The sequence below is a fragment of the Vulpes lagopus genome, chromosome 1 (genome assembly GCF_018345385.1).
Source record: "Vulpes lagopus strain Blue_001 chromosome 1, ASM1834538v1, whole genome shotgun sequence".
In the NCBI taxonomy this organism is placed as follows: domain Eukaryota; kingdom Metazoa; phylum Chordata; class Mammalia; order Carnivora; family Canidae; genus Vulpes; species Vulpes lagopus.
In genome coordinates this window covers 32,289,429-32,312,612 of record NC_054824.1, presented here as the reverse complement: position 1 = coordinate 32,312,612, position 23,184 = coordinate 32,289,429, and the positions used below count along the sequence as shown (strand labels likewise).

At 36.9% G+C, this 23,184-nt stretch overlaps 1 protein-coding gene across 1 annotated transcript in view; it reads left to right on the top strand.

The window, feature by feature from the left end:
• SH3BGRL2 (SH3 domain binding glutamate rich protein like 2) overlaps positions 1–22,749 on the top strand; it is an 80,177-nt gene extending 57,428 nt beyond the window's left edge. Inside the window, exons 4-5 of the mRNA XM_041747384.1 lie at positions 14,422–14,502; positions 17,930–22,749. Coding sequence (XP_041603318.1) covers positions 14,422–14,502; positions 17,930–17,941 — 93 coding nt within the window. The 3' untranslated portion in view covers positions 17,942–22,749. The remainder of the gene's footprint in view (positions 1–14,421; positions 14,503–17,929) is intronic.
• Positions 22,750–23,184: the final 435 nt, after the last annotated feature.

Genomic DNA, 23,184 nt, shown 5'->3' with positions numbered 1-23,184 from the left:
ACACAGAGAGAGGCAGAGACATAGGCAGAGGGAGGAGAAGCAGGCTCAGTGCAGGAAGCCCAGTGCGGGACTTGATCTCTGAACTCCAGGATCACGCCTAAGCTAAAGGCAGATACTCAGCTACTGAGCCACCCACATGTCCCATTGTAATTTATTTTTCATTCACTGTGTTGAGTGCTCAGTAGGTCCCTATTATGTAAGAATTATGTGATTATTAAATATGTTTTAATATTCTCTTCTTTGAAAAATTTCTCCCTGCTTTTCCCCCCTGTTCTCTTTATCTGGAATATATATTAATTTAGATAGTGAACTTTTTTTTTTTAAGATTTTATTTATTTATTCATGAGACACAGAGGCAGAGACACATGCAGAGGGAGAAGAAGGCTCCATGCACAGAGCCCGATGCAGGACTTGATCCCAGGACTCCAGGATCACACCCTGAGCTGAAGGCAGACGCTCAACCGCTGAACCACCCAGGCATCCCAGATAGTGAACTTCTTACACCAATTTTCTAATATTATCTTTTTTTTCTTGTATTGTCCTTTTTAACTTTTTGTTTTACTTTCTGGAAGATTTCTTTAACCTCAGTTCTTTCATTGAATTATGTCCCCTTTTATTTTCCTTTCTTATGTTCTGATATTTTCTTTTGAATAATGTGCTTTTATGAGATGAGTACAAGATCTTAGCTCAGTGGAGATATTAAATATGATTTCTTGGGATGCTTGGGTGGCTCAGTGGTTGAGAATCTGCCTTTGGCTCAGGGCATGATCCTGGAGTTCTGGGATTGAGTCCCACATCAGGCTCCCTGCATGGAGCCTGCTTCTCCCTCTGCCTATGTCTCTGCCTCTCTCTCTGTGTCTCTCATGAATGAATGAATGAATGAATGAATAAATAAATGAATGAATAAATAAATAAATAAATAAATAAATATTTCTTTGAGGTTTTCTTCCCTTAAAATATTGTCCCTGTTCTACTAATTCCCTTTTTTTCACTTTGTTTATTTTGGCCTTTTCTCTCAAATGTGGTGGGCTTTCCTCAGATGTCTGGTAATCCTTGTCTTATGCTTAGGAGATAAGGCATTAGAAAGCTTGTTAGAAGCTGTGTGTGTCCTAATATAGGTGTGTAGATTTGTTTCCCACTGGACTTCTCTGTAGATTGGTTGGGTAGCCTGTTAAATTCTCATTGTAGATACAGATAATAAAATCTACAGGCCTTTTCTCAGATGATGGTTTAACTTTTCCAGAGAATGGCTCTGCAGTCTCTTGCTTTGGGGATATCAGCCTGGCTCCTGGAGTTCTGGACATATAGGGTGAGAGGGCTGGAGGATCTCATTCTCTGTCATGTACATTTTCCCTCCATAGCCCTGTTTTCACCCCCCTCCCCCCCGCTTCCATGCTGGTGTTTAGGAGTTTGTTGCTTCCCAGAAGCCATATTTATTAACAGTGTGCCTTCTAGTTCCTTGACCAGTGAGGCACCCTCGGAATCTAACTGCTGCTTATGTAGATTTTCAAACAGTCTCCCAGTTTTCTGCCTTTGTCTGCTTACCCCACCCACCTTCACAATAGCTGATGCCTCTAGATCCTGCCATTTCCTGGGGGCTCCTGTAGTGTGTTCAGACACCAAGGTTTGACCATCCTCTGCTCTCTAGTGCCCTTCACCATTTCTCTCCCCACTTCCTGCATATGTTGTGGTTCAGAACTGTAGATTTCTCCAAGTTTTATTTTTTTTAAATAGTGTTTCTGTTTGTTTTTTTTTTTTTAATTCTTGTTTTGTTGATTTATCAAGATAAAGGAAGAAAAGACATCTTTGCTCTATCATCACAAAAGTAGAAGTCTTCAGAGCCCTCTGAATACAGGAATGTATTGAATGAATAAAAGAATGTAATGTGAATTAGTTAATTCCTTATCCTTGCTTCTTTATGACTTTCTAAATCTCTGTGAATCTTTGCCCTACAGAGTTTATGGAAACTTTTTCAGATAGACTGTCTAGGAGCTGGCTAGAGGCTTATGCATTGATTAAACTATGGTGGATAAATAGCATCTTCTCTGTGTGAGCAATGTTAGTCCTGTGGGGATGGTGACAGAAGCGCCGGTACACACTCTGTCTTTATAGTTTGTGCTAGCAGGAGTTTTGAAGACAGTGTTTGCTCTTATCATGGTCAAGTAAATTCGACTTTGACAAAAGCAGAAGCATTAGAGGGCAACTAACCGTGGTCTCTCATTCATCCTGCCTGCTCAGGTGTACCTTGCTTTACCTAGTGATAGTTTTTGAGTGGTCTTATCTGGTTGATAACTTGTGGAGATCTGTCACATTGCTGGTGACAGGATCCAGTAAGCATGAAGATTCTCCTATTTTCTGAAAGTGGCTAGGAACTTACTACTTATTTTAAACTGGGTGAGCTAGCCATGGGAGACATAAATTGCTGATAAGCTACTCGGTAATCAGTGTAGACAATTTCCCTCTCTCTGCCCTTTAGTATTGAATAATCTGCCTGTTGGGAAAAATTCCCCACTGAATGGAAGCTCCTTGGCATGTCCCATCAGTTCTTTTCATTCCAGAATTTGAACATTGAGGGGATAATGCAACAACATAGGATCAGTTGGACAGGGGTCTTGGGTTCAGGAATAGCCATGGCAGGCGTCCTAATGGGCTGATCCTGGCGTGTGTTCTTGGCCACCCAGACATAGAAATTCCTCTTACAAACTGGTTCTCCAGGTTTAATGTGAATTCAGAGCTTCTCACTATCCTGCCATAAATTCCTTTCCTGTTAAGTTGCTAATGTCCATTTGAGTTTTTTGTAGTCAAGAACCCAAATTGCACAGACTCGTTGTTCTTGCAGTTTCCTGGGAGTTACCTAACATGAGCAAGATTCTTCTCTGGAAATGAGTAATCTAAAGGTGAACATCCCAATTACTAGGCTTTTCTCATGGGTTTTATAGTGTCTGATTCAGATTTTGGAAAGCTCAGGATCCTCATGTTGAAGGATTAAACTTTTCTCTGTGGAACTGGCATGTGTGGAGTGCACCAGAAATGAAAATGCACACATCTGTACAAAAGGAAAATATTTACCCTTTTCATTTTTTTTTCTCCCTTCCTATTCAGGGGAGGAGAAAAGATTTGAATTTTTAAAATAAATTTTTATTTTATCTTATTTTTTATTGAAAAATGTTTATTGTGATAAAAATATATGTTGTAAAAGTTACTATCTTACTTTTAAGTGTACAGTTTAGTAGTGTTAAGTATATTCATTGTTGTGAAACAAATATCCAGAACTTTTTCATCTTGCAGAACTGAAACTCTGTACCCATTAAACAACTCCCATTTGTCACCCCTGCCCCCCTGACCTTAATAACAACCATTCTGCTTTCTACCTGTGGATTTGACTATGTTAGATATTTCTTAGAGGTGAAATCATAACAATGTTTGTCCTTTTGTGACTAGCTTATTTCACTTAGCATAATGTCCCATAATGTCCTCAAGATTCATCCATGTTGTATATCTTAGTCCGTTAAGGCTGCTATAACAAATGCTACAGACTGAGTATCTTGCAAACAACAGAAATTTATTTCTCAGTTCTGGAAGCTGGAAGTCTAAGGTCAGAGTGACAGCATGGTTTGGTTCTGATGAAGACACTCTTCTGGATTGCTGACTGCCAACTTCCTGAAGTGTCCTTACATGTGAAAGGGACAAGGGACCTCTTTTATGAGGGCATTAATCCTGTCCTTGAGGGCTCTACCCTCATGGACTGATCACCTCCTAAAGGCCCTTGGGCATCAGGATTTCAACATATGAATTTTAGGGAGATTCAAACATTTAGCCTATAGCATTGAAGCATGTGACAAGATTTCATTTCTGTTTAAGGCTTCCATTGTACATATGTACTACATTTTTTAATCCATTCATTCATTCATTGATGGATTGGGTTGCTTCCACCTCTTGGCTATTATGAATATGATACTGCTTTGAACATGGGTTTGCAAATATGTCTTTGAGATTCCACTTTCAGTTGTTTGAGATATATATGTAGAAGTGAGATTGCTGCATCATAAAGTAGCTCTATTTTTTATTTTTTGAAGAACTGTCATACTGTTTTCCATAGTGGTTTTACCATTTTACAGTCCCATCAGCAGTGCAGAAGGACTCCAACTTCTCCACGTCCCACCACTACTTGTTCTTTTCTTTTTTGTTTTGTTTTGTTTTGTTTTGAGAGTAGCCATCCTAATAGGTGTGAGGTGGTATCTCATTGTGATTTTGACTTGCATTTCTCTGATAATTAGTGACGTTGAACATTTCATACACTTATGTCCATTTGTATATCATTTTGAAGAAAAGTCTATTCAAGTCCTTTGTAAATCAAGGTCAAATCAATTTTCTCCCATTCTTAGGTTGTCTTTCACTGTTGATTATATTCTTTGATGAACAAAGTTTTAAAATTTGATGTAGCCCCATTTGTCTATTTTTGCTTTTGTTGATTGTGCTTTTGGAGTCCTATCCAAGAAATCATTACTTGCCAAATACAGTATCATGAAGTTTTCCCCTCTGTTTTCTTATAGAAATTTTACAGTTTTTGGTCTTGTATTTAGTTTTTAATTCATTTTTAGTTAATTTTTGTATATGGTATAAGATAAGGGTTCAACTTCATTCATTTCTATGTGGAAAACTAGTTTTTCCTAGCACTATTTATTGAAGAAACAGCCTTCTCTCCATTGAGCAGTTTTGAGGCAAATTTATTGAAGATCATTTGATCATATACATGAGGGTTTATTTTTTTGGACTCTATTCAGCTACAGTGGTTGATATGTCTGTCTTTATGCCAGTACCACACTGTTTTGATTACTGTGGCTTGTAATATGTTTGGAAATCAGGAAATGAGAGGCCACCAACTTTGTCCTTTTTCAAACTTCTTTGGCTATTTGGGGTCCCTTGAGATTCCATGTAAAGTTTAGTATATTTTTTCTTTTATTTTTGCAAAAAACACACTTGGGATTTTGATAGGGATTATGTTTAATCTTTAGATAGCTTTGGGTAATATTGAGGTCTTAACAATATTAAGTCTTTCAATCCATGAACATGGGATGTCTTTCTATTGATTTGTGTCTCTGTTCATTTCTTTCAGCAGTGTTTTGTAGTTTTTAACCTACAATCTTAAACCTCCTTAGTTAGGGTTTGTACTTAAGTATCTTACTCTTTTGGTATTGTAAAAAGAATTATTTTTAAATTTCCTTTCCCAGTTGTTTGTTCATTAGTGTATAGAGACACAGGTGATTTTTATATGCTGTTTTTTGGTCCTGTAACTTTGTTGAATTTAATTCTTTTATTTTAAAAAAAAATGGTGGTTAGGAATGGGAATGCAACTTCATTTCATTTGACTGGGTTCACATTAACCAATTTGTAGATTAACCATCAAAACGGGAAAAGGTATGACTATTTAGATAGTGAAGACAAGTTGGTGCAGGTTTGACTAAGAATGCCTGTATTCAGAATTGGGTTTTGGATGATTGTGAGAATAGATGAGGTGAGATAGAATGTGTGGCTGGAGTTACTCATGTAAGTCTTGTCTTGTAAGGAAGAGAGGACAGCTTGCTGAAAGATAGATGGCAGAATATTTTTATAGAAAAATAACCATTTTGATCATTTTCTATAGGGCAACTTTTAAGGTTGTTTATATTTTAAAACCGTTGAATTTACTATTTTGGTACTTTCGGGTGATACTTGTAGAATGGTAAATTTGAACCTAAGCATTGGGTCTAATGCTAGTCAAATAAGTTTATGTTAAAGCTATTGACTATTTTGATTTAAGTAATGATTTGGGGGCCAACTCTGACTGCCTTTCCCCATATTACCTTGGTTAATTGGAGCCTAAAAGTAGTCTAGAGATGGGTTAGATTAATCTTAAGGAGATACAGAAAGGCTGACTGACTAGCAATTTTTCCTGTGGCATCTCCTCTCCTTTCTTTCCCATCAAAGGAGACAAGGAGATGTGTTAGTGTCTTCTAACCTTTGGTGTAGGCTCAGAAGCACACCACAGAACACCAAAATATATGTAGTTGTATTGTTTCTAAGTGCAGTATTTATGAAAGTCTTTTGAGAAGATTGTCTTGGGACAATAAATTTTAAGTGTGTTTGGGCATCTTTTTGAAGCATGCAGAACCAACTCCCTTAATTATCAGTTTTCAAATCCCTGATGTATACATATGATTTTATTTTTAAAAAATCATATGTTTGAATTTGAATATATTGAATTTGAACACACACACCTATATGTATGTATACACACATACATTTCCACAGATAAATATAAGAAATGATTTTCAGCCAAAAGTATCTCAATAAGTTGTTAAAGATATTTAAAGAGATTTTCATACTGAATTAGTTATCCAACATTATTATTTTTGTTTCTTTTTTCCCCAGCACTAAAATGAATATGGAAGTGGAGAATATTTGAAAAATGAGAATGAGAAGGGGGAACAATAAATACTACCTTTCAAATACAGCTGCAAATACTTGGTCTCTGCAAACTCTCTTTTCTTACAAGTTGATTTAAATTTTTAAAATCATGTTTTTGAATCATACTATATATACCATTTTTTGCCCTGCTTTGTTCTCTAACAAAAATAGTTTCCATGTCATTGTAAGCTTATTTTTTAGACACTGCATATTATTCCCTTGGGTGGATTATTATAATTTATTTAATCATTCCCTCATTGTGGGCTATTTAGTTTGTTTCCAGTCACTTGAAATGATAGTTTTCAGTTGGCAAGCTGTTTTGAAGAATGCATTAAATTGAATGTTATTTTATAAAGTACATTCTCATTTAAGCTATTCCACCCTTTTTCTTTTCCTTGGAGCCACTTTTCTTTCTTTCCTTAAGAGTCTTCTACCAAATAACAAAAATATTTTGGGGTATACTGTTACCAAGATATGAAGAGTTATGGCTGGTGGCCTTAGAATCTGGGTTCAAGGTGAAGAAAAAAATCACTTGGTGAAATGAGAACTAGTAAAAGTTAAAACAAGTTGATTACTATATGTGGTTGCTGGTAAAACCAAAGTTGAGTTTCTTAGGGCTGGGGTGGGGTGGGGGGCAAAGTCATAGCATAAAGACTGCCCACTTGCCCAGAGCAGCATTTGGCTTAAAGATTTTGAGTACATTGCAAACACATTTTTTAAAAGCAAAATAAACACTAATATATTATGGGGAAAGATGCCTGACTTCATGAGTTTTTAAGATTGAATAAGCCTTCAAAGAAATTTCACTTTTATAGGGGCTGCCTCAAAATATATCTTCTAATGTTCTAGATCAGGGGTTGGGCTACCTGGTAAATACTTTAGTCTTTTTGGACCACCAGCTCTCTCTGCCACATCTTCTTTTTGGTTTGGTTGTCTTTTTTTTATTTGTTGACCATTTAAAAATGTCAAACCATTGCTTAGCTCAGAGGCCCCTCCATAATTTATTCCTGTTATATATTGTCCATTCACTTTTCCTCCACCTCCTGGGGTTCCTTATGATCACATTTGGACCATACACAGGATTGGCTGTTTCCCAAGTCTCCGCCATAAAAACGAAGTATATCCTCTGGCAGAACAGAATAGAATGTAATGATAGACTTTTGACCTATGATGAAGCCTGACTGGCAGTAATTTTGTGTTACTAGAACTCTGATTGTTGGAGTCAATAGGGAAAAGAAAAAAAGGAAAGCTAAAGTTGAAATTTATGTTATTCACAGGAGATTGTGCTCTGTTTCTAAAATATTGATGTTGTTGATGTAGGCTTAATGACTATATCTCATCTACATGATACATAAGGCAAAGCCCTAAAAGTTACCCTAACTCATTTTCTTCACCTCAATACCCACTTGGTTACCACATCCTGTAATTTTTATCTATGTAATTCCACCCTGTTTCTATCTCAGAAATCAAGGCAGACGGGCCTTGTTATTGAGCTTTCTCCAACGAGGGCTCTGGTTATCACTGCCCCTTCCCTAGGACCAGCAAACCTGTGGCCTCATTCCTATTATGACCTTGATCTCATAGAATTTTTTTTTCACATCTTTCCCTTCAGCCAGTCTCTGAGGTTCCTTGTGTTCACTTCAGCAGGCTCTGTGGCATATTTATCTTAGTATCTATATAATACTAGAAACCCAGCAAGTAGTTAGCAAAAATCAGTTGTTTGAATGGATAAATAGTTACACAGATGTTTTCAGCTGACCAGGTAGCTAAGCTTTTCTTGGGGTCCTGCCTTGTTGAAGCTCTGAGCATTTGCATTCCCATTTTATTAATAAAAGTCAAAGTAAAATTTCTCAAAAGGAAGCTTATTGATCCTTCTAAATTTTACAATGAAATCTGTTTGGAAGATCACCTCTGCTAGAAGTTCACCTATCCCACAGGTAGAATTTTCTTAAGAAACTTAACTTGAATTAGAAGATCTGTATTCCAGGGCTTTCTGTCTAAAAGATAACTTATCTAATCAAGGAGAATCTTCTTCAGATGTTTTACTGTAAATAATCTTATATGACATCCTCACAGATACAAGGAAAGGAAAAAAGTAGGGTGGTGGGGAGGGGGTGATATAAATTCCTCTTTATCGCTTGCTGATCAGCTGTATGCCCAGAAGCATAACAATTTAATTGGATATTCTTTGCAGTTTTATCTCTTTTATATAACCATAGTTTTTATTCTTCTGTCTATAAATGTTTAATCTCCCATTTTCACCTTACTGAGATGTTTGCAGCAATATTCTACAGTGATGAATCCCTGAGACGTGTCTTTCATTAAAACAATGGCCTGTGCTGTGAATATTGAAAACCTTCATCCAGACAGGTTCAGGCTCCCCCAGTTGCATGTTTAATGGTATGGCTTAAATAGGGTGCATATTCAAGGTTTTCTTTTGGTTAAAATGTTTCTCCTTCTGAGCCTTATGCAGTTAGAGTTAATGAAAAGAAAACAAAACTGTTAAGACACTAAAGCCATGTTAATACTTTCAATATTAAGATAATAAAGGAGGGTCAAATAAAGGAGGGTCCCTTTACTCTGCCCTGCTTTCTATGCGTCCTCCCCTGGACTCCCAAGAGATAGCCTCTCTTGTCAGGTTCTGCTTTATAGTTTTCTTAATTACCACCATTCTGTGCCTATATTCTTTGATTTAAAACTTTAGACAGCACGTTTTTCTTTGAAAAATGAAGAGAGGGATGCCTGGATGGCTCAGCGGTTCAGCATCTGCCTTTGGCTCAGGGCGTGATCCCAGATCCAGGATCGAGCCCCACATTGGGCTCCCTGCATGGAGCCTGCTTCTCTCTTTGCTTGTGTCTCTGCCTCTCTCTCTCTCTGTCTCTCATGAATAAATAAAATCTTTAAAAAAAAAAAAAAAAGGAAGGAAAGATTAAGAGAAATATGCATTTTTAATAGTTTCTCTCATTTCTCCCCCATGTTCATACACACACACACACACACACACACACACCATTGCTAAAGTTTATAAGTCACATTCTCCTGTAACTGTAATAACTATTATAAAATAAAATATATACACATATTAATATTTATTTTGTTATAAATATATAAATGCTAATCTCTATAGAGCTGTTTAGTTGTGTGAGCAGTCATAGCGGATGGTACATTATCCTATTTTACTAAATCCCTGTAGCTTAAAAGAGAATGACATAAATGTCAATATCCAAGAGATTCTCTTAATTAATTGTAGCCTCTTCACTTAACTCCTCTGGGTATTTCTTAAAATGTTATTGCCGGTTCTTTTTCCTGTGTTTAACACAAACATTTTTTTACATTCAATTTCAGTTGGTGCTTGGGTAGATGTACTTGCTTGCTCTACTGTCTTGAACCAGCATGGTCAGAAATGTTAAGCATGAATTAGGAATTTAAAATCCTCAGCTTCGGGCTTGCCCATATTTTTGGTGTTTGGCATAAAAATTGCTGAATGAAGCTGTTTCAGACAAATACATCTTACATACACTACAGGGTTGGAACTGTCAACTATTTTTTCCTTCTATGTCAAGATTTTATAAAATAGAACATAGCATTAATGGTCCTTAACCACTAAATCAAGATATTCTGCTCAGAGGCTACCCTCAGGCTTGAAAATTTTTAAGAAGGAGCCTCTGCCCATTTTCAGCTGCAGCAGCAGTAACTCTGGTAGAAAGAATTAAAAAAAATTTTTTTTCTTCCTTTGGGTAAGCCAAATTTGCTTTGGCTCATTTAAAATCAGTGCTGCTACCATTTCCATATAAGCCATGTATTGTTTTCATTCCCCATAGCCTCCTGTTTGGATATGCCCTTGGCATGTAGAAATAATATGGCTCTGTCACTTAATTGTCATTGACTTAGTGTGGGAAGCGATACAGCTTTGCAGCGTGGCTGCTGTGGGTTTTCCTTGCTGTTCTCCTAGGGAACACTAAAAGGGCAAAGAACTTTAAGGTCTTTGTCTCAAATGCTCGTTTAGTCCATAGTAGTCTAATCATGGTGTATGTATGGGTAATGTACGCAAGTAAGCTCTGTGGAAGAATGAGGCTATTGTGCACTTTACCTGTTGTAGGTTTTATCATGAGCTTAGAAATTTTCTAACATTGGTTTTCACTTGAATGCAAGTATAGGTGACAGAAGCTTTTTTTTTCTTCTTAACAGCTGTGTAGCTTCTTTTATTTTTCTTAAAATTGCAGCATTTAGATAGATATTCCATTAGTAATAGTGCTCAGTTACACTGATACCTGTATAGTCCAGAAATTTCTCTTTTCATAAGCAGTTAGCACAAAAACATCTTTTGTTTTCACGTCAGAAAAATGTACCAGCTTCTGAAACTGGGCAATTTTATCTTGACTATGCTCTGTATGTTTGTGCCCTTCTCCACAGGTAATATTAACTGATTATTATTTGGTATTGTTACAGAGGTTTGATTGTCCTGAAATGTATAATTTGCAGATGTGTATTTATAGACACTTCAGAGAGAATGTCTTTGACTATAAGGAATTCGGCAAACCTATTTAGAAACTTTATAATAGTGAGTTTTTAAAATACAGTGCTTTTAACTTTTGCAGTACCAACCTTGATATATTTTTAAAAATAGAGGCTGATAAGTGAAATTAATTTGTTAAGAAAGCAGACCTTTCTCTTTTATTGGGGAATGTCTATGGCCATAAGAATTTATACCTTATAGGACTTGATTTTAAAATTCCTAATACTATTTTAAATTATCTCAATCATAGTATTTAACTTATTACCTCTGGAAGGAGGTATTAACTATTAAGAAATCCAAGATTTTAGATTATTAATCACCTACTCTTTGTCTAAATATGACAAAAAAAATTTACCTTTTACACTTTGAGATTCATCAGACTTTATCAGGAAACATTTTTTACATAATTTTTTATATAATTTTGAAAAACCCATAGTAGAGGAGGATTTACTCAGATTATATTACCAGCATGAGATTACCTAAAACATGACACATCAGTCATTAATTTGCAAACACAACTCGTTCATCCTTGACAAAAACTATTGGTAACCTGGTGTTTGTCAGGTACTATTCTAACATTCACTTTTAAAAATTATTTCCTTTAAATTATTCTACTTTTAAAATTAATTACCAAATCTTTTATTTGTCACTTTGAAAGGAGTTAATTACCTTAAGTGACAATTTCTAAACTGTTAGTAGGATCTAATTCAATATTCACATAAGAAGCCCCCCAGCCATAGTGATGTTAAAAGCAGAGAAAGTATGCATTGAACAGGATTATTTCTTGAACCTGGATCAGTGAAATGGTACTCAACTGTTTGGAAATAACTTTGTTAAAAAGAATATTTTAACAACATTTTCAGTTCATGGGATTTTGCCTAAGTTCTGCTAAGTTCTGTATTATTTATGACATAGTTTTTCTTATAAAAAATTAAAAATTTTCCATAAAATTCTATGAAATCTGTAATATCCTAGAGTCACTAGAAACCTCCAACTGCCCATTTGGTATCTTCTTCACTTGAATGTCTCATACAGTTGCTCAAACTGAACATTTTGAAACTCCATTTTAGCCTTATTCTCACATCTGCTTTTTCTCTGGTCTTTCCTATCAAGTCACAAAGCTTAGAGCTGCTTTAAGTCTTAATTCTCCTTAACCCTCTCCCCTAATTCCACGGTTGAGTATGATCAATTCTTCCTCCATAATATCTCCAGTCCACTTTTCTCTATCTCCACTCTCATTGGTCGGGTTCAGGCTGCCACCATCTTACCCGGATTACCAACAACACTCTTCTCACTTTACTACCTGCTTTCCTTCTTGCTGGCCTGACTCTGAGCTATTCTCCACACAGTTAACTTAGCTATTTTCTTTCTTTTTTTCTTTAAGGTTTTATCCATTTATTTTATTTTTATTTATTTTTTTATTTATTTATGATAGTCACAGAGAGAGAGAGAGGCAGAGACACAGGCAGAGGGAGAAGCAGGCTCCATGCACCGGGAGCCCGACGTGGGATTCGATCTTGGGTTTCCAGGATCGCGCCCTGGGCCAAAGGCAGGCGCCAAACCGCTGCGCCACCCAGGGATCCCTTATCCATTTATTTGGAGAGAGAGAGGGGAGAAGGACTGAGGGAGAGAATCTCAAGACTCTCTGCTGCCCTGCTGAGTGTGTAGCACAATATGGGGCTCAATCCGATGACCTTGAGTTCACAACCTGAGCTGAAATCAAGATTTGGATGCCTAACCGACTGAACCATCTAGGCGCCCCTAACTTAGCTATTTTCTGAAAGGAAACTAGATCATTCAGCTCCCTTGCTCAGAGCCCATACATGATTTCCTTTTGTACTTAAGATAAAATTCAAAATCTCTTTCTTGATTTTACATAGTCTGGCATGTGCTCATCCTTGTCAGACCTGCCAGCTTCACTCTTCATCAGTGCTGTTCCCTGTCCTGAGTGCCCCTGTTCCAATCCTTTACTTGGTCAACTCTTCTCCTCCTTCAGATTTTAGCTTAAAATGCCATTTTTGAAGTAGGTTTTTTGCTGAGTCTTCCTTTTCAGATGGATTGCTCCTTCTTGGCACATCAAGGAAGGCTTCTCTTTGGTGGTGAACTGTATTAGGCCTGACCCCAAATTGCAGAGGGAGCTACCACCAGAAATCTGGAAGGAGCAGCAAGTTGTAAGGCTGAGATGATAATGAATTAAAATCAAGCTACCTTCAAAACCACATGAGACTCAACTTGCCAAAGCATTTGAACAAGAGAATCTATACAGAGTGAAATAATTCAAAGATTTTTTTTCATCATTGAGACATCCTTTGCAAGAAACAGATCTCCATTCTACAAGTCATGGACTCTCATTTAGATTCCTAGACAGGTTTCAAAAGTCCTTGTGATGCTATTGGCTCAGCTCAGCAGTGGATTCATTAGGGCTTAGTGACTCCAGTATACAGGATGCTCCATACCTGGTTTCCTCTTGGGCAACAAGCATCAGAGTACAAAAAGCATTGATTTCAATGTTAATGAGAATTGGCCCTGAATCTCAGCTCTTTCACGGATTACCTGTCAAACTTGGGCAAAATATTTCTTTGCTCTGAGCCAGTCTCCAACCAGGTGGTCTATGGTGGGGATTAAATGAAGTACTGATTGTAAGGCACCTGGCACAGAGCAAATGGCTAAAAATGATTCTGATCACTGTCTGCTTACATTTATCCTTCAGATAAAGTTATCAGAGGGACTTCTACCAAATTTTAAGACAGCTTTACATCAACTTAGAAACCATATAGTTATATATATGTGCAACTTTTGGAAAGAAACAATTGATGAACGTATTGACCAGAATTCCTTGATGGTTTCCCTTGTGAAAGTAGGAAGAGAAAAATGATTCTGTGTCTGAGGCAAAGATAAATGTTACAGAGAATATAGTTTCCTCTAGGTTTTATTTGATCTTTTTATTCTCTCTGAAGACACAGTCTGAAAGAATGTGGAAAACTTCAAAAGCAGAATGGAAGCACTTGCACTGACACATGGAGACCTTTATGGCTTTCTGTTTACCCAGTGATTTTTTTTTAAAGCCCTAGATAACAAAATATCAAGAATGGAATTGGGAGTCAGCCTTTCATATTGAAGCACTAGAATAAAATAAAATCTTAGATCTGAGTGATTTCACACAAATAAATGTTAGTGTTTCGCACAGGAGGGAAAGGAATGTGTTCTGATTTCTCCTGTGTTGTCAGTGTTTTACATTTTAATCCTATCACAGGCCTTGCATTAAAAACATGTTACACCCATCGTCATACTCAGAGAAATTTTTATGCTCAAGCACAGCAAATCCAGTAGATTTATGTAGCTCTTCCCTGGCCTGGATGGAGCAATGATATTTTTTTTACCTTTCTATAAAGAATTTTTCAAAAGTACCAAATACTAATTTTTTGCTTTTGTTTATTTTCTCCTCCTCTTTTTTCTAGGATTATGACAGTTTTTTTGAAGCAAAGGAAAGCAACACAGTCTATTCATTCTTAGGCCTGAAATCACGGTTGGCATCAAAGGTAGGTAAATCTTTTCTAGTTTTAAAATTTATTTTTCTTGAATTGTCTCTAGGGATTGAGCTTGAAGGCGTTAGAGGAATCGTGTAGTCTCCTAAATTTTTAAATTTCACTTTCTCAAATGCATAGTCAGGGGTCTGGCCAGTATAAAAACACACAAAGAAGCACAGTTTATTTTTTTCTCAAATTTTCAATTGTTGCATATTAGAATTTATTTTTATAATTTATTTTATTTATAGTCTATATCCCTTTCTTCCAAGAAGAATTTAAGGTAGTAAGTGCTTTCTATTTTAAAGTGCAAATTTACATTACTTTATTTTTTTTGAAATAACAGAATCAAAGCCATATCTTTAAGGTTTTTTGCACATTTAACTTCTTTACTTGGGAGATGACCTATAATAATAAATGGTCAACCTTGAAAAAAAACACTACAATTCCAAAACTAATCAAAAATGTTTTTTGAAGCTACTTTATTATGTCATATGTCATTGATGGAACATAAAAGGCTCAAGCTTTTCTAATATTTAGACCAGAAGTCTAATCTGTATTTTATATATATATATATTTAAATATATATATAATGACAGCTTTGTGAAGTGTGTAAATTCACTTTCAAAATAAAAAATAGCATTTTTTATTAAATAATATTTTGATTATTCCCCCCATTAAAACATAACTATTTTATTCTGATTATGAAAGGAGCCTAGTTTCATTTACAAAAGTATAGAGTTGAAAATAAAAATCACCTATTATTCCACCATCCAGAGATAAGCATATTAACTTTTTTGGACGCATTTCCTTGTGATCTTTATATACGAAGCAATTGAGGTTTTGACTATATTTCAAATTGAGACTGAATTCTAAAGTGCCTATTCTTAGCACTGAATTAAAATGAAAGTATATTACTGGGAACTTTGATGTCTATAAGTAATAGGTCTTTTGAAGCCACCCAAGATTTGTACCATTTCTGGAACACCTATGGGAGGAAAGCAAAGACTATCAATAATATAAATTATACACCAGCACCCGCAGTTCATAGCTGATGTGAAATCTTGCTTTGTTTTTACATTGCTAAGTCCACAGATGGTTGTGGGTGGTTTCTGTGCATATGTTTTAAACAGTGGCAAAACCCACACATATAATATTTAAAAGTTCTTAAAACTATTTTTATAAAGATGGAACATTGGAATGCTTGTTAGGAAAATTGTAGTATTTTTATAACATATTTCATCCAAAGATATTAAACAATCCAGATTTATCTTCAAAGAAGTGGAAAAACTTGGGTGGGAGTAATCTAAAGGATGCATAAATCTAGTGGACATCATTATCTATGCAAAAACCTTTAAAAAAAAATACTGTGTGCTTGCCATCTTTGTTCTCATTTTTCCCTGAAGATGCAGATTCCTTAGAGACTCTGAGGGCTGACTTTTTTACTCTTTAAAAATATTTATTCTCGGGATGCCCGAGTGGCTCAGCAGTTGAGTGTCTGCCTTCAGCTCAGGCCGTGATCACAGTCCTGGGATTAAGTTCTGCATCAGGCTCCCTGCAAAGGAGCCTGCTTCTCCTTCCGTCTATCTCTCTGTCTCTCTCTGTGTATCTCTCATGAATGAATGAATGAATGAATGAATAAATAAATCTTTAAAAAAAATTCTCTCATAAGTTTCTCAGGAAGCCTGTGCTATCTATAAGATAACATTTTCACATGACTTGTGATCATAGTATTAAAGTTGGTCTTCTGATACTGTTGACATTGGCTTGATTTTAGTAGACCATTCCAAAGGACTTAAAGGCTCTGGGCAACCCCACCCATTCAGCCCACCATATTCAGGCTTCTGAATCAGTCATATGAGCAGGAGTACATGGAACCAAAATAGAAGACCATGGTGCAGTGTTTGTGCGACCCTCTCCTGTGAATCATTCAGTGCCTTAAGGGTTAATAGCAGCTCACACTTCGTCTGCATAGAGAGAGGTTAAAATATGTTTAAGAGCAATTTAGCCTTTTCTCCCTTCCTATTAATTAATTAATTAATTAATTACCTTGTGAGGAATATACACTCAGTTCACATCCACACTCAAAGGTCTAGGCAGGGGATCCCTGGGTGGCTTAGCAGTTTAGCACCTGCCTTCAGCTCAGGGCATGATCCTGGGGTCCCAGGATTGAGTCCCACATCAGGCTCCCTGCATGGAGCCTGCTTCTCCCTCTGCCTATGTCTGCCTCTCTCTCTGTGTCTCTCATGAATAAATAAATAAAATCTTAAAAAAAAAAAAAAAAGGGCTAGGCAGAGCAATGTACTAAAAGGTGGAAGCTCCCTTTTCTCCTTTCCTTTGCCACCCTCTCTGCAGTATACATACATATAAACAATAGGGTTAGAAAGCCTGCCAAGGAACATATAAAAACACCATTAGCATCTGTAATTGCTCTTACACAGTGGGGAGAGAGCAGACAGATGGTAGGAAAAGAATGTTTACAAACCCAACAGGCCCAGATATAAGGTAGACTCTGGGCAGTTCTCAAAAATGGACAGGACAGAGGAAGGTAAGAGGTCACAAAATGGTGGCCTATAGGCCACATTGGCTCTGGATGCATCTGTCCCGTGCAGAACTTTGAAAAGATTTTAAATGAGTTGCAAATATTTAAAATACAGACTTCTGACTTTTCTGAAGAAATTGGAAGGTATGGAAACCCTGGGGGAGCGCACTTCCTCCTTTGACTAGTTGGAGCCAGTAGAAGCCAACCCACCGTGGTATGTACCTAAGAGAAAAGGAGCCCTTTTTCACCAATAATTTTTAGGTAGAAAACCATCAAGTTTGTTGTTTAATTAGATTCAAAGCAGGACCTGGAGTAGAAGTTTCTGCTTTTGGATCCCTGCCATTCAGGGGTGATATTCAAAATATGTAACAACTGGTAAATCCTGGACACTGATCAGCGAGAGTTAGCTTGAGCATGTCTCGGAAGCTCCCCCTATGGCAGGTGTCTTTTGTGGTTGAAACATGGAGCTGTCCTGGTGGGGAGGGCCAGAGGTGGCACTTAGGGAATCGGCCTGCAGCTTATTTACCAAGAGTTTTGGCCCTATGAGTGCTGTTCTTCATCTCTGGTTGCCCTGCACAGGCCCCAAGTGAAGTACCCAAACACAACCCACTCACCTATGTACAAGTGGAACAATGCCTCTGAGAGGAGTCTCAACAGTCATTGGAAACATGTGCCTTCTTTTTCACTTTTATATTTCACTTTTGTAGTTGAGTAGGTATGATTGAAATCTGTGCTGATCCTAAAACCTAAGATTTGCTCTCATCAATCACCTGGGGGTGATTTATTGTGATTTCCAACATCTCCGTTCCTGACATTTAAAATATTATTGCCAGGGTAAATTTTCTTGTCAATCCAATGCAACAGCTGACTCCCCCCCCCCCCTTTTTTTTTAATAAATAGGCAGAACCTTAGAGAAGACAAGTGGAAGATTACGGAGATGCATTTTGGAGCGCCCCCTGGTACTCAGCACACACCTGCTTACCTAATGCATCACTGTGACTAAAGCCACATGCATCAACAGTAACTTTGCTTGCCATGGAAAAGGTGTTTTTGGAAGACATGGGTATAATGGGATTGCATGATTGCTTTAAACCAAATCAGGACTGTGGTGTGTTTTTTCTTATTTTCAGAATTGCCTGCAGTTGCCTCATTCACCTGGAGGTACTCTGACCTGTTACAGGTGTGCTTCCTTAATGACTGAAAGATAAGTGGGTGGCACCATTGGAGAGAAAATGTTGGATCTGCCCTAGGTTGTGGTTGATGCCAGTATTGCTCAGACCTGCCTCTCTTTAAGTTGCCTGGATTGTATCCTTGAAATTAGTTTGCCAGGCTATCAGAAATTTTTGATGAGAAAGAAAAAAAGCAATGCTGGTTGACAAAGGGCTAAAGATTTTTGCTGCAAAAGTCACATACATTACTATTCCAGTGCTTTGTAATAGCACCTATAGAAAAAGATGTTCTAACCACCTTTGGCAGAGGACACTCTTCTTTCCATAAATCCCCCAAAGTCATACAGATGTTTTAAAAAAAAAAAAAAACCACTGTTGCAACAATGTGTGATCAGGACCAAGTTACAAGATTAAAAATAGGTGGTATTTTCAAAAATATAGGCTTCTTTATCTCTTGCAAAGGAAAAATTTCATTTAAATGTAGAAGACAGCTTAAAAGGTATATTTTAGGAGGTGTACTAATTAGATAGCAAATTTATAGGGAGATGATCCAACTCCTCTCTAAAGGGATTTTCAGCTCTAGCAACGTATTTATGCACAAGTAACATATTTTTAAATGCAGCTTCCCTAACTAACAGCTGCTTGTTCTATTTTGTGAATGAATTATATTTTTTTGAGAAAGGAAGATCTTTAGTTAGATATATTTTTGAACCCACACTAAAAGATACTAATAATGGGGTACAATTTCATTTTTTTTCCTCTGTTGCTTTTCACTGGACATCTAACTGCTCATATTTCTGGCCAATGTACAGTCCCAGGTTTTTCAGAGTAATGTAGATACGTGTTCTCATTCCATATATGGATACCAGTGAGCTTTCAGAGCAGTCTAGTGAGAAAGGCGGTGTCAGAGAATAGCTCTGAATTGTACTTGGCATGTAGAATCTCCACTCTTTGGAGTGGATACTGAATATGTCTACTTCATTAGGGCAGAGGCTACTTTTCTCCATCCTTATCCCTGCTTACAGTCTTGAGAGTTTTTAGTTGCCAAACATAAACAGTCTTGAACAGGATAAATTCTTAGAGGGTTGCCCAGAATATTCTGCTATTCTCAGCACCCTGATGTGGGACCTATCATTCAGATTCTAAGCAGGATGTAAGAAATTGAAAGAAGGTAAGAATTAAAGCCCTGTCACCTGTGTTCTCTCACCCTCAACTAAATGTGGACCACTCTAAAGGACTTGTCAAATGCTAAAGTTGAAATCCCAGCCTGAGATTTGCAGCCCAGGACTACAACCAGAAGAAGAGCATGTCACAGATTTCTACTTGACTGGAACAAAGACATGATCCACAATTTTCTCTCCAAAGAAAGCTGTTGTGAAATCATGGGTATTACTGCTCAGTTGGCATTAAATGAAATCCAGGTCAAATTCCATTTGATAAATCCCAGGGACTATCCAGGAAACTTTTTTTTTTTGAACTGGATATTGTGTTTGAGTAAATGAGTCTTCTGATAAGACTCAGAATTTCGTTTTGAGATACAACAATTTTAAAAACTTTAATTCTACAGTGATCTAACTTATATTTAGTCTGCTCTTGTCAATGAGCTCCAAGAACCAACTTGGTAAGACTGGGGCCTTGCAATTTAAATCCTGGGGTTGTGGGATTGATATGATACTTGCTAGACAAAGATAGCTACTCAGATTTGTTCATCTTAAAACTTTTGAATTCCTGTGGTTATAGTAGGCCCAGAATGGTTCTCCTAAACATACTAGATGGATGGTATTGCTAAATTGCTACCAGTTACACATCGTCTATTGCTCACCTTACTTTTTTTTTTCTTTTTTAAATCAGCATGGAAATAGGAGAGACCAGCCCTGGCTAGTACTGTACTTGTTATGAGTGAGGTAGAAGCACATTATGTGGCATTTACTACAATACCCAGGTTCTGCAGAGTACTGACATATTGCCCTCTGGGACCACATTGTGTTCAGAGAATATTGTCTCTTTACGTGTAATGTTTTACCAAAACAAACATGTAATGATTTCTTGTTCCCTTCTTTAACTAGATGCCTTTAGATTTGAATATGCAGGGTCTTAAAAACCTAGGAAAGTAATAGGTGAGAGTTGCAGATGTAGATGTTATATCAAAGGCATTTCAAGACAATTTTTATTTCCTGTAGTAGGCTTACTGGGACAAAGGATATGTGCTGCTAAAAATAAAATTATGCCATTTTAAAATTAGATAAAATATAGAGTGCCATCCTGTTAGGTATATGCAGACCAAAAGAAAATTTAGTTGGGGAAATACTTATTTTTCCAAATTCTGGTGTTCTATTAAAATCAAAGAGGAGAAAAGGAAGATTTTTTTCTCTCTCTCAGATTCTTATACATATTTTAGATTTATTTCTGTTTTATACATTCCTTTAAATACCTGGCTGTTTTTGTATTACATATATTTTAAAATGAGCTAAACTTGTTTTTGGTCTCTGTTATTGAAAGGTACCAAAGCTTCTTTCTGTTTTTTTTTAAACTTGATTTTGCTCTATAAGGTTTTGCTTTTTCTAGAAATGCTTTTCATTTAACAGTGTTTCTGAAGTGTCCGTGCCCACTTTGATCTGCATAATCATTGTTTTTAGATATCAGTGTGTATGCGTTTGTCTCTACAGGCACTGGTGAAATCTCAGATTTTATATTCAGCATTAAACAGAAATACATTCCAGAAAACACATATTTTGAAAATGGAGTATTTGTTCCCTACCATTTCTTATACCTTTTCTAAGTTTAGTTCTGTGTTTGGTTGAAACCTTCCTGTTTAGTTGGGATGCCATACTTCTACTCCCATGAATCTCATACCTGAATGCCGCAGATTAGTTCTAAAACTGCGACAGATCATTTGACTGTTCGAGGAAACATACGTGTATGCGGTTCTGTGTGTATGTGTGTTGGGAGGTGATCACAGACCCCTCAGACAGTGACCATGATCAAGGATGCCATTAAATCTCTTATTCCCTTGGTTGGTTCCAACAGTTGAACAATTGTGGTTTCCTGAGTACACTGAAGCCATGGAATGCTGGATTTGTTCCCTTAATTGGGTGTAGAAAACCAAGTACAGTGTAGCTGCCACCGTTAAATGGCATGGCCCCCCTTAGATGCAGCCCTCTCTGAAAGCAGGAGGAAACATTTCTGAAGGCAGTCTGAGGCTGATCTCATCACTGAACTATTTCAGACCTTAAACACCAAGACAGAGGGAGGGTGAAGGAGGAAAACAGGCTGTAAGTTTGGAGGAAATGTGCTAAATTGTGAAACCAAATAAGCCAGGTAATCACTGCCCACTTATAACCCCGATTTTCAGTTTTCTTAGTTCTTCTAGAAATGTAGGTCAGGTTGGTTTGGTCATCCTTTCAATCAGCATGTGTTGAGCCCCTAGCATGCAGTGGGTTCTTTCTGAGCAGGACAGTAGTCTCCACCTGGAAGGAGGACAAAACAGAATCAGGAGCAGCGGTTACTGCTGAGTGGTGAATGATGGAGCCGAGGTCAGTTTGTGGCACTCGCTGAAACATTATGTATAACCTTCTTTGTTTGTTACAACCCTGCCAATTTTAAAAATTATTTCATGCAGTGGAATATATATGCATACACACATACACATACACACACACACTAAAATATAAAGAGTGATAAACCCCCGTGTGCCTGTCACCAGCTCATTGCCTTTCCTCCGAGGCGCTGTGTGCTGTCCTCTGGCCCTGTCTCACCCGTTTGAGAGCAGGAGCCCCTCTCCTGAACTCTCTTGATCATAGCCTTTCTGTCCTTTATCATATGTATCTTTAAACAATAATAAATGGCATTAAACTGTATCTTCTGTCATTTACTCGATGTTCTTTGCAGTTGGGCATTATCATTTTTAAGCAACCTGTTTTATTTTCACTGCTAAGTACTACACTTCATTATATGACTATCTCACAGTTTTTCCCTTCTCCTGTTATTAGATATTGAACTGCATCTTTCTTTGAAATAGAAAAAGACAGTGTTGCTATGAACATTCTTTTATATTAAGACTTCTGGTGCACATACCCAAGACTGGATGTATGCCTTGAATAGAATTGCTATGTCATACAATAAAGCACATTATCAACTCTAATAGATAAGGCCAAATTGTTTTCCAAAGTCGTGGTACCAACCTACACTTTCACTGGTGTAGAATCCTAGAATTTTTGCCAAGCTGAAAAATGTAAAATGATCTCTCTTTGTGGTTACACGTTGTACATATTTGATTACTAATAAGTTGAACATGTTTTATTATGATAATTCCTAAGTAGGAATTTGGAAATTCTTCTTCATGTCTCTTACCTTTTTTCCTATTGTGTTTTGTTTTTAATTATTAGTTTTTATAAGTTCTTTATACTTACCTTTTATTGGTTAATGCTTATTTAACTATTAAAGTAAAGAGAAACTATATTTAGAATAGAAAAATCTTCTGAAGCAATTTCCAGAAGTATGAAAGGCATGTGAAATTTTCTTCTATTTGGAGAAAATAAAGTTAAATGCATATATTGTGTGTTCTTGTGTGCTAATTTTCAACTTGTCAGCATATTAGCCAAGAGAAGATGTACTTTGGAAACCCCTCTCTGGGGCAGCCCAGGTGGCTCAGCCGTTTAGCCCCGCCTTCAGCCCAGGGCGTGATCCTGGATACCAGGCATCAAGTCCCACATCGAGCGCTCTGCATGGAGCCTGCTTCTCCCTCTGCCTGTGTCTCTGCCTCTCTCTCTCTGTGTCTCTCATGAATAAATAAATAAAATCTTTAAAAAAAAAAAAAAAGGAAACCCCTCTGTGCTCTAGGAGGTTTCTTTCCTTGAAGCTATTTTAAGGCTCATCAATTCTAGTTATTTGGTAGGAAATTAATGTCATATTTGGTTTTCTGCTACAAAATTTTATCAAAAGGAAATCTTTATGTAGACTACATGTTTATAGATGCACATTTCCTTA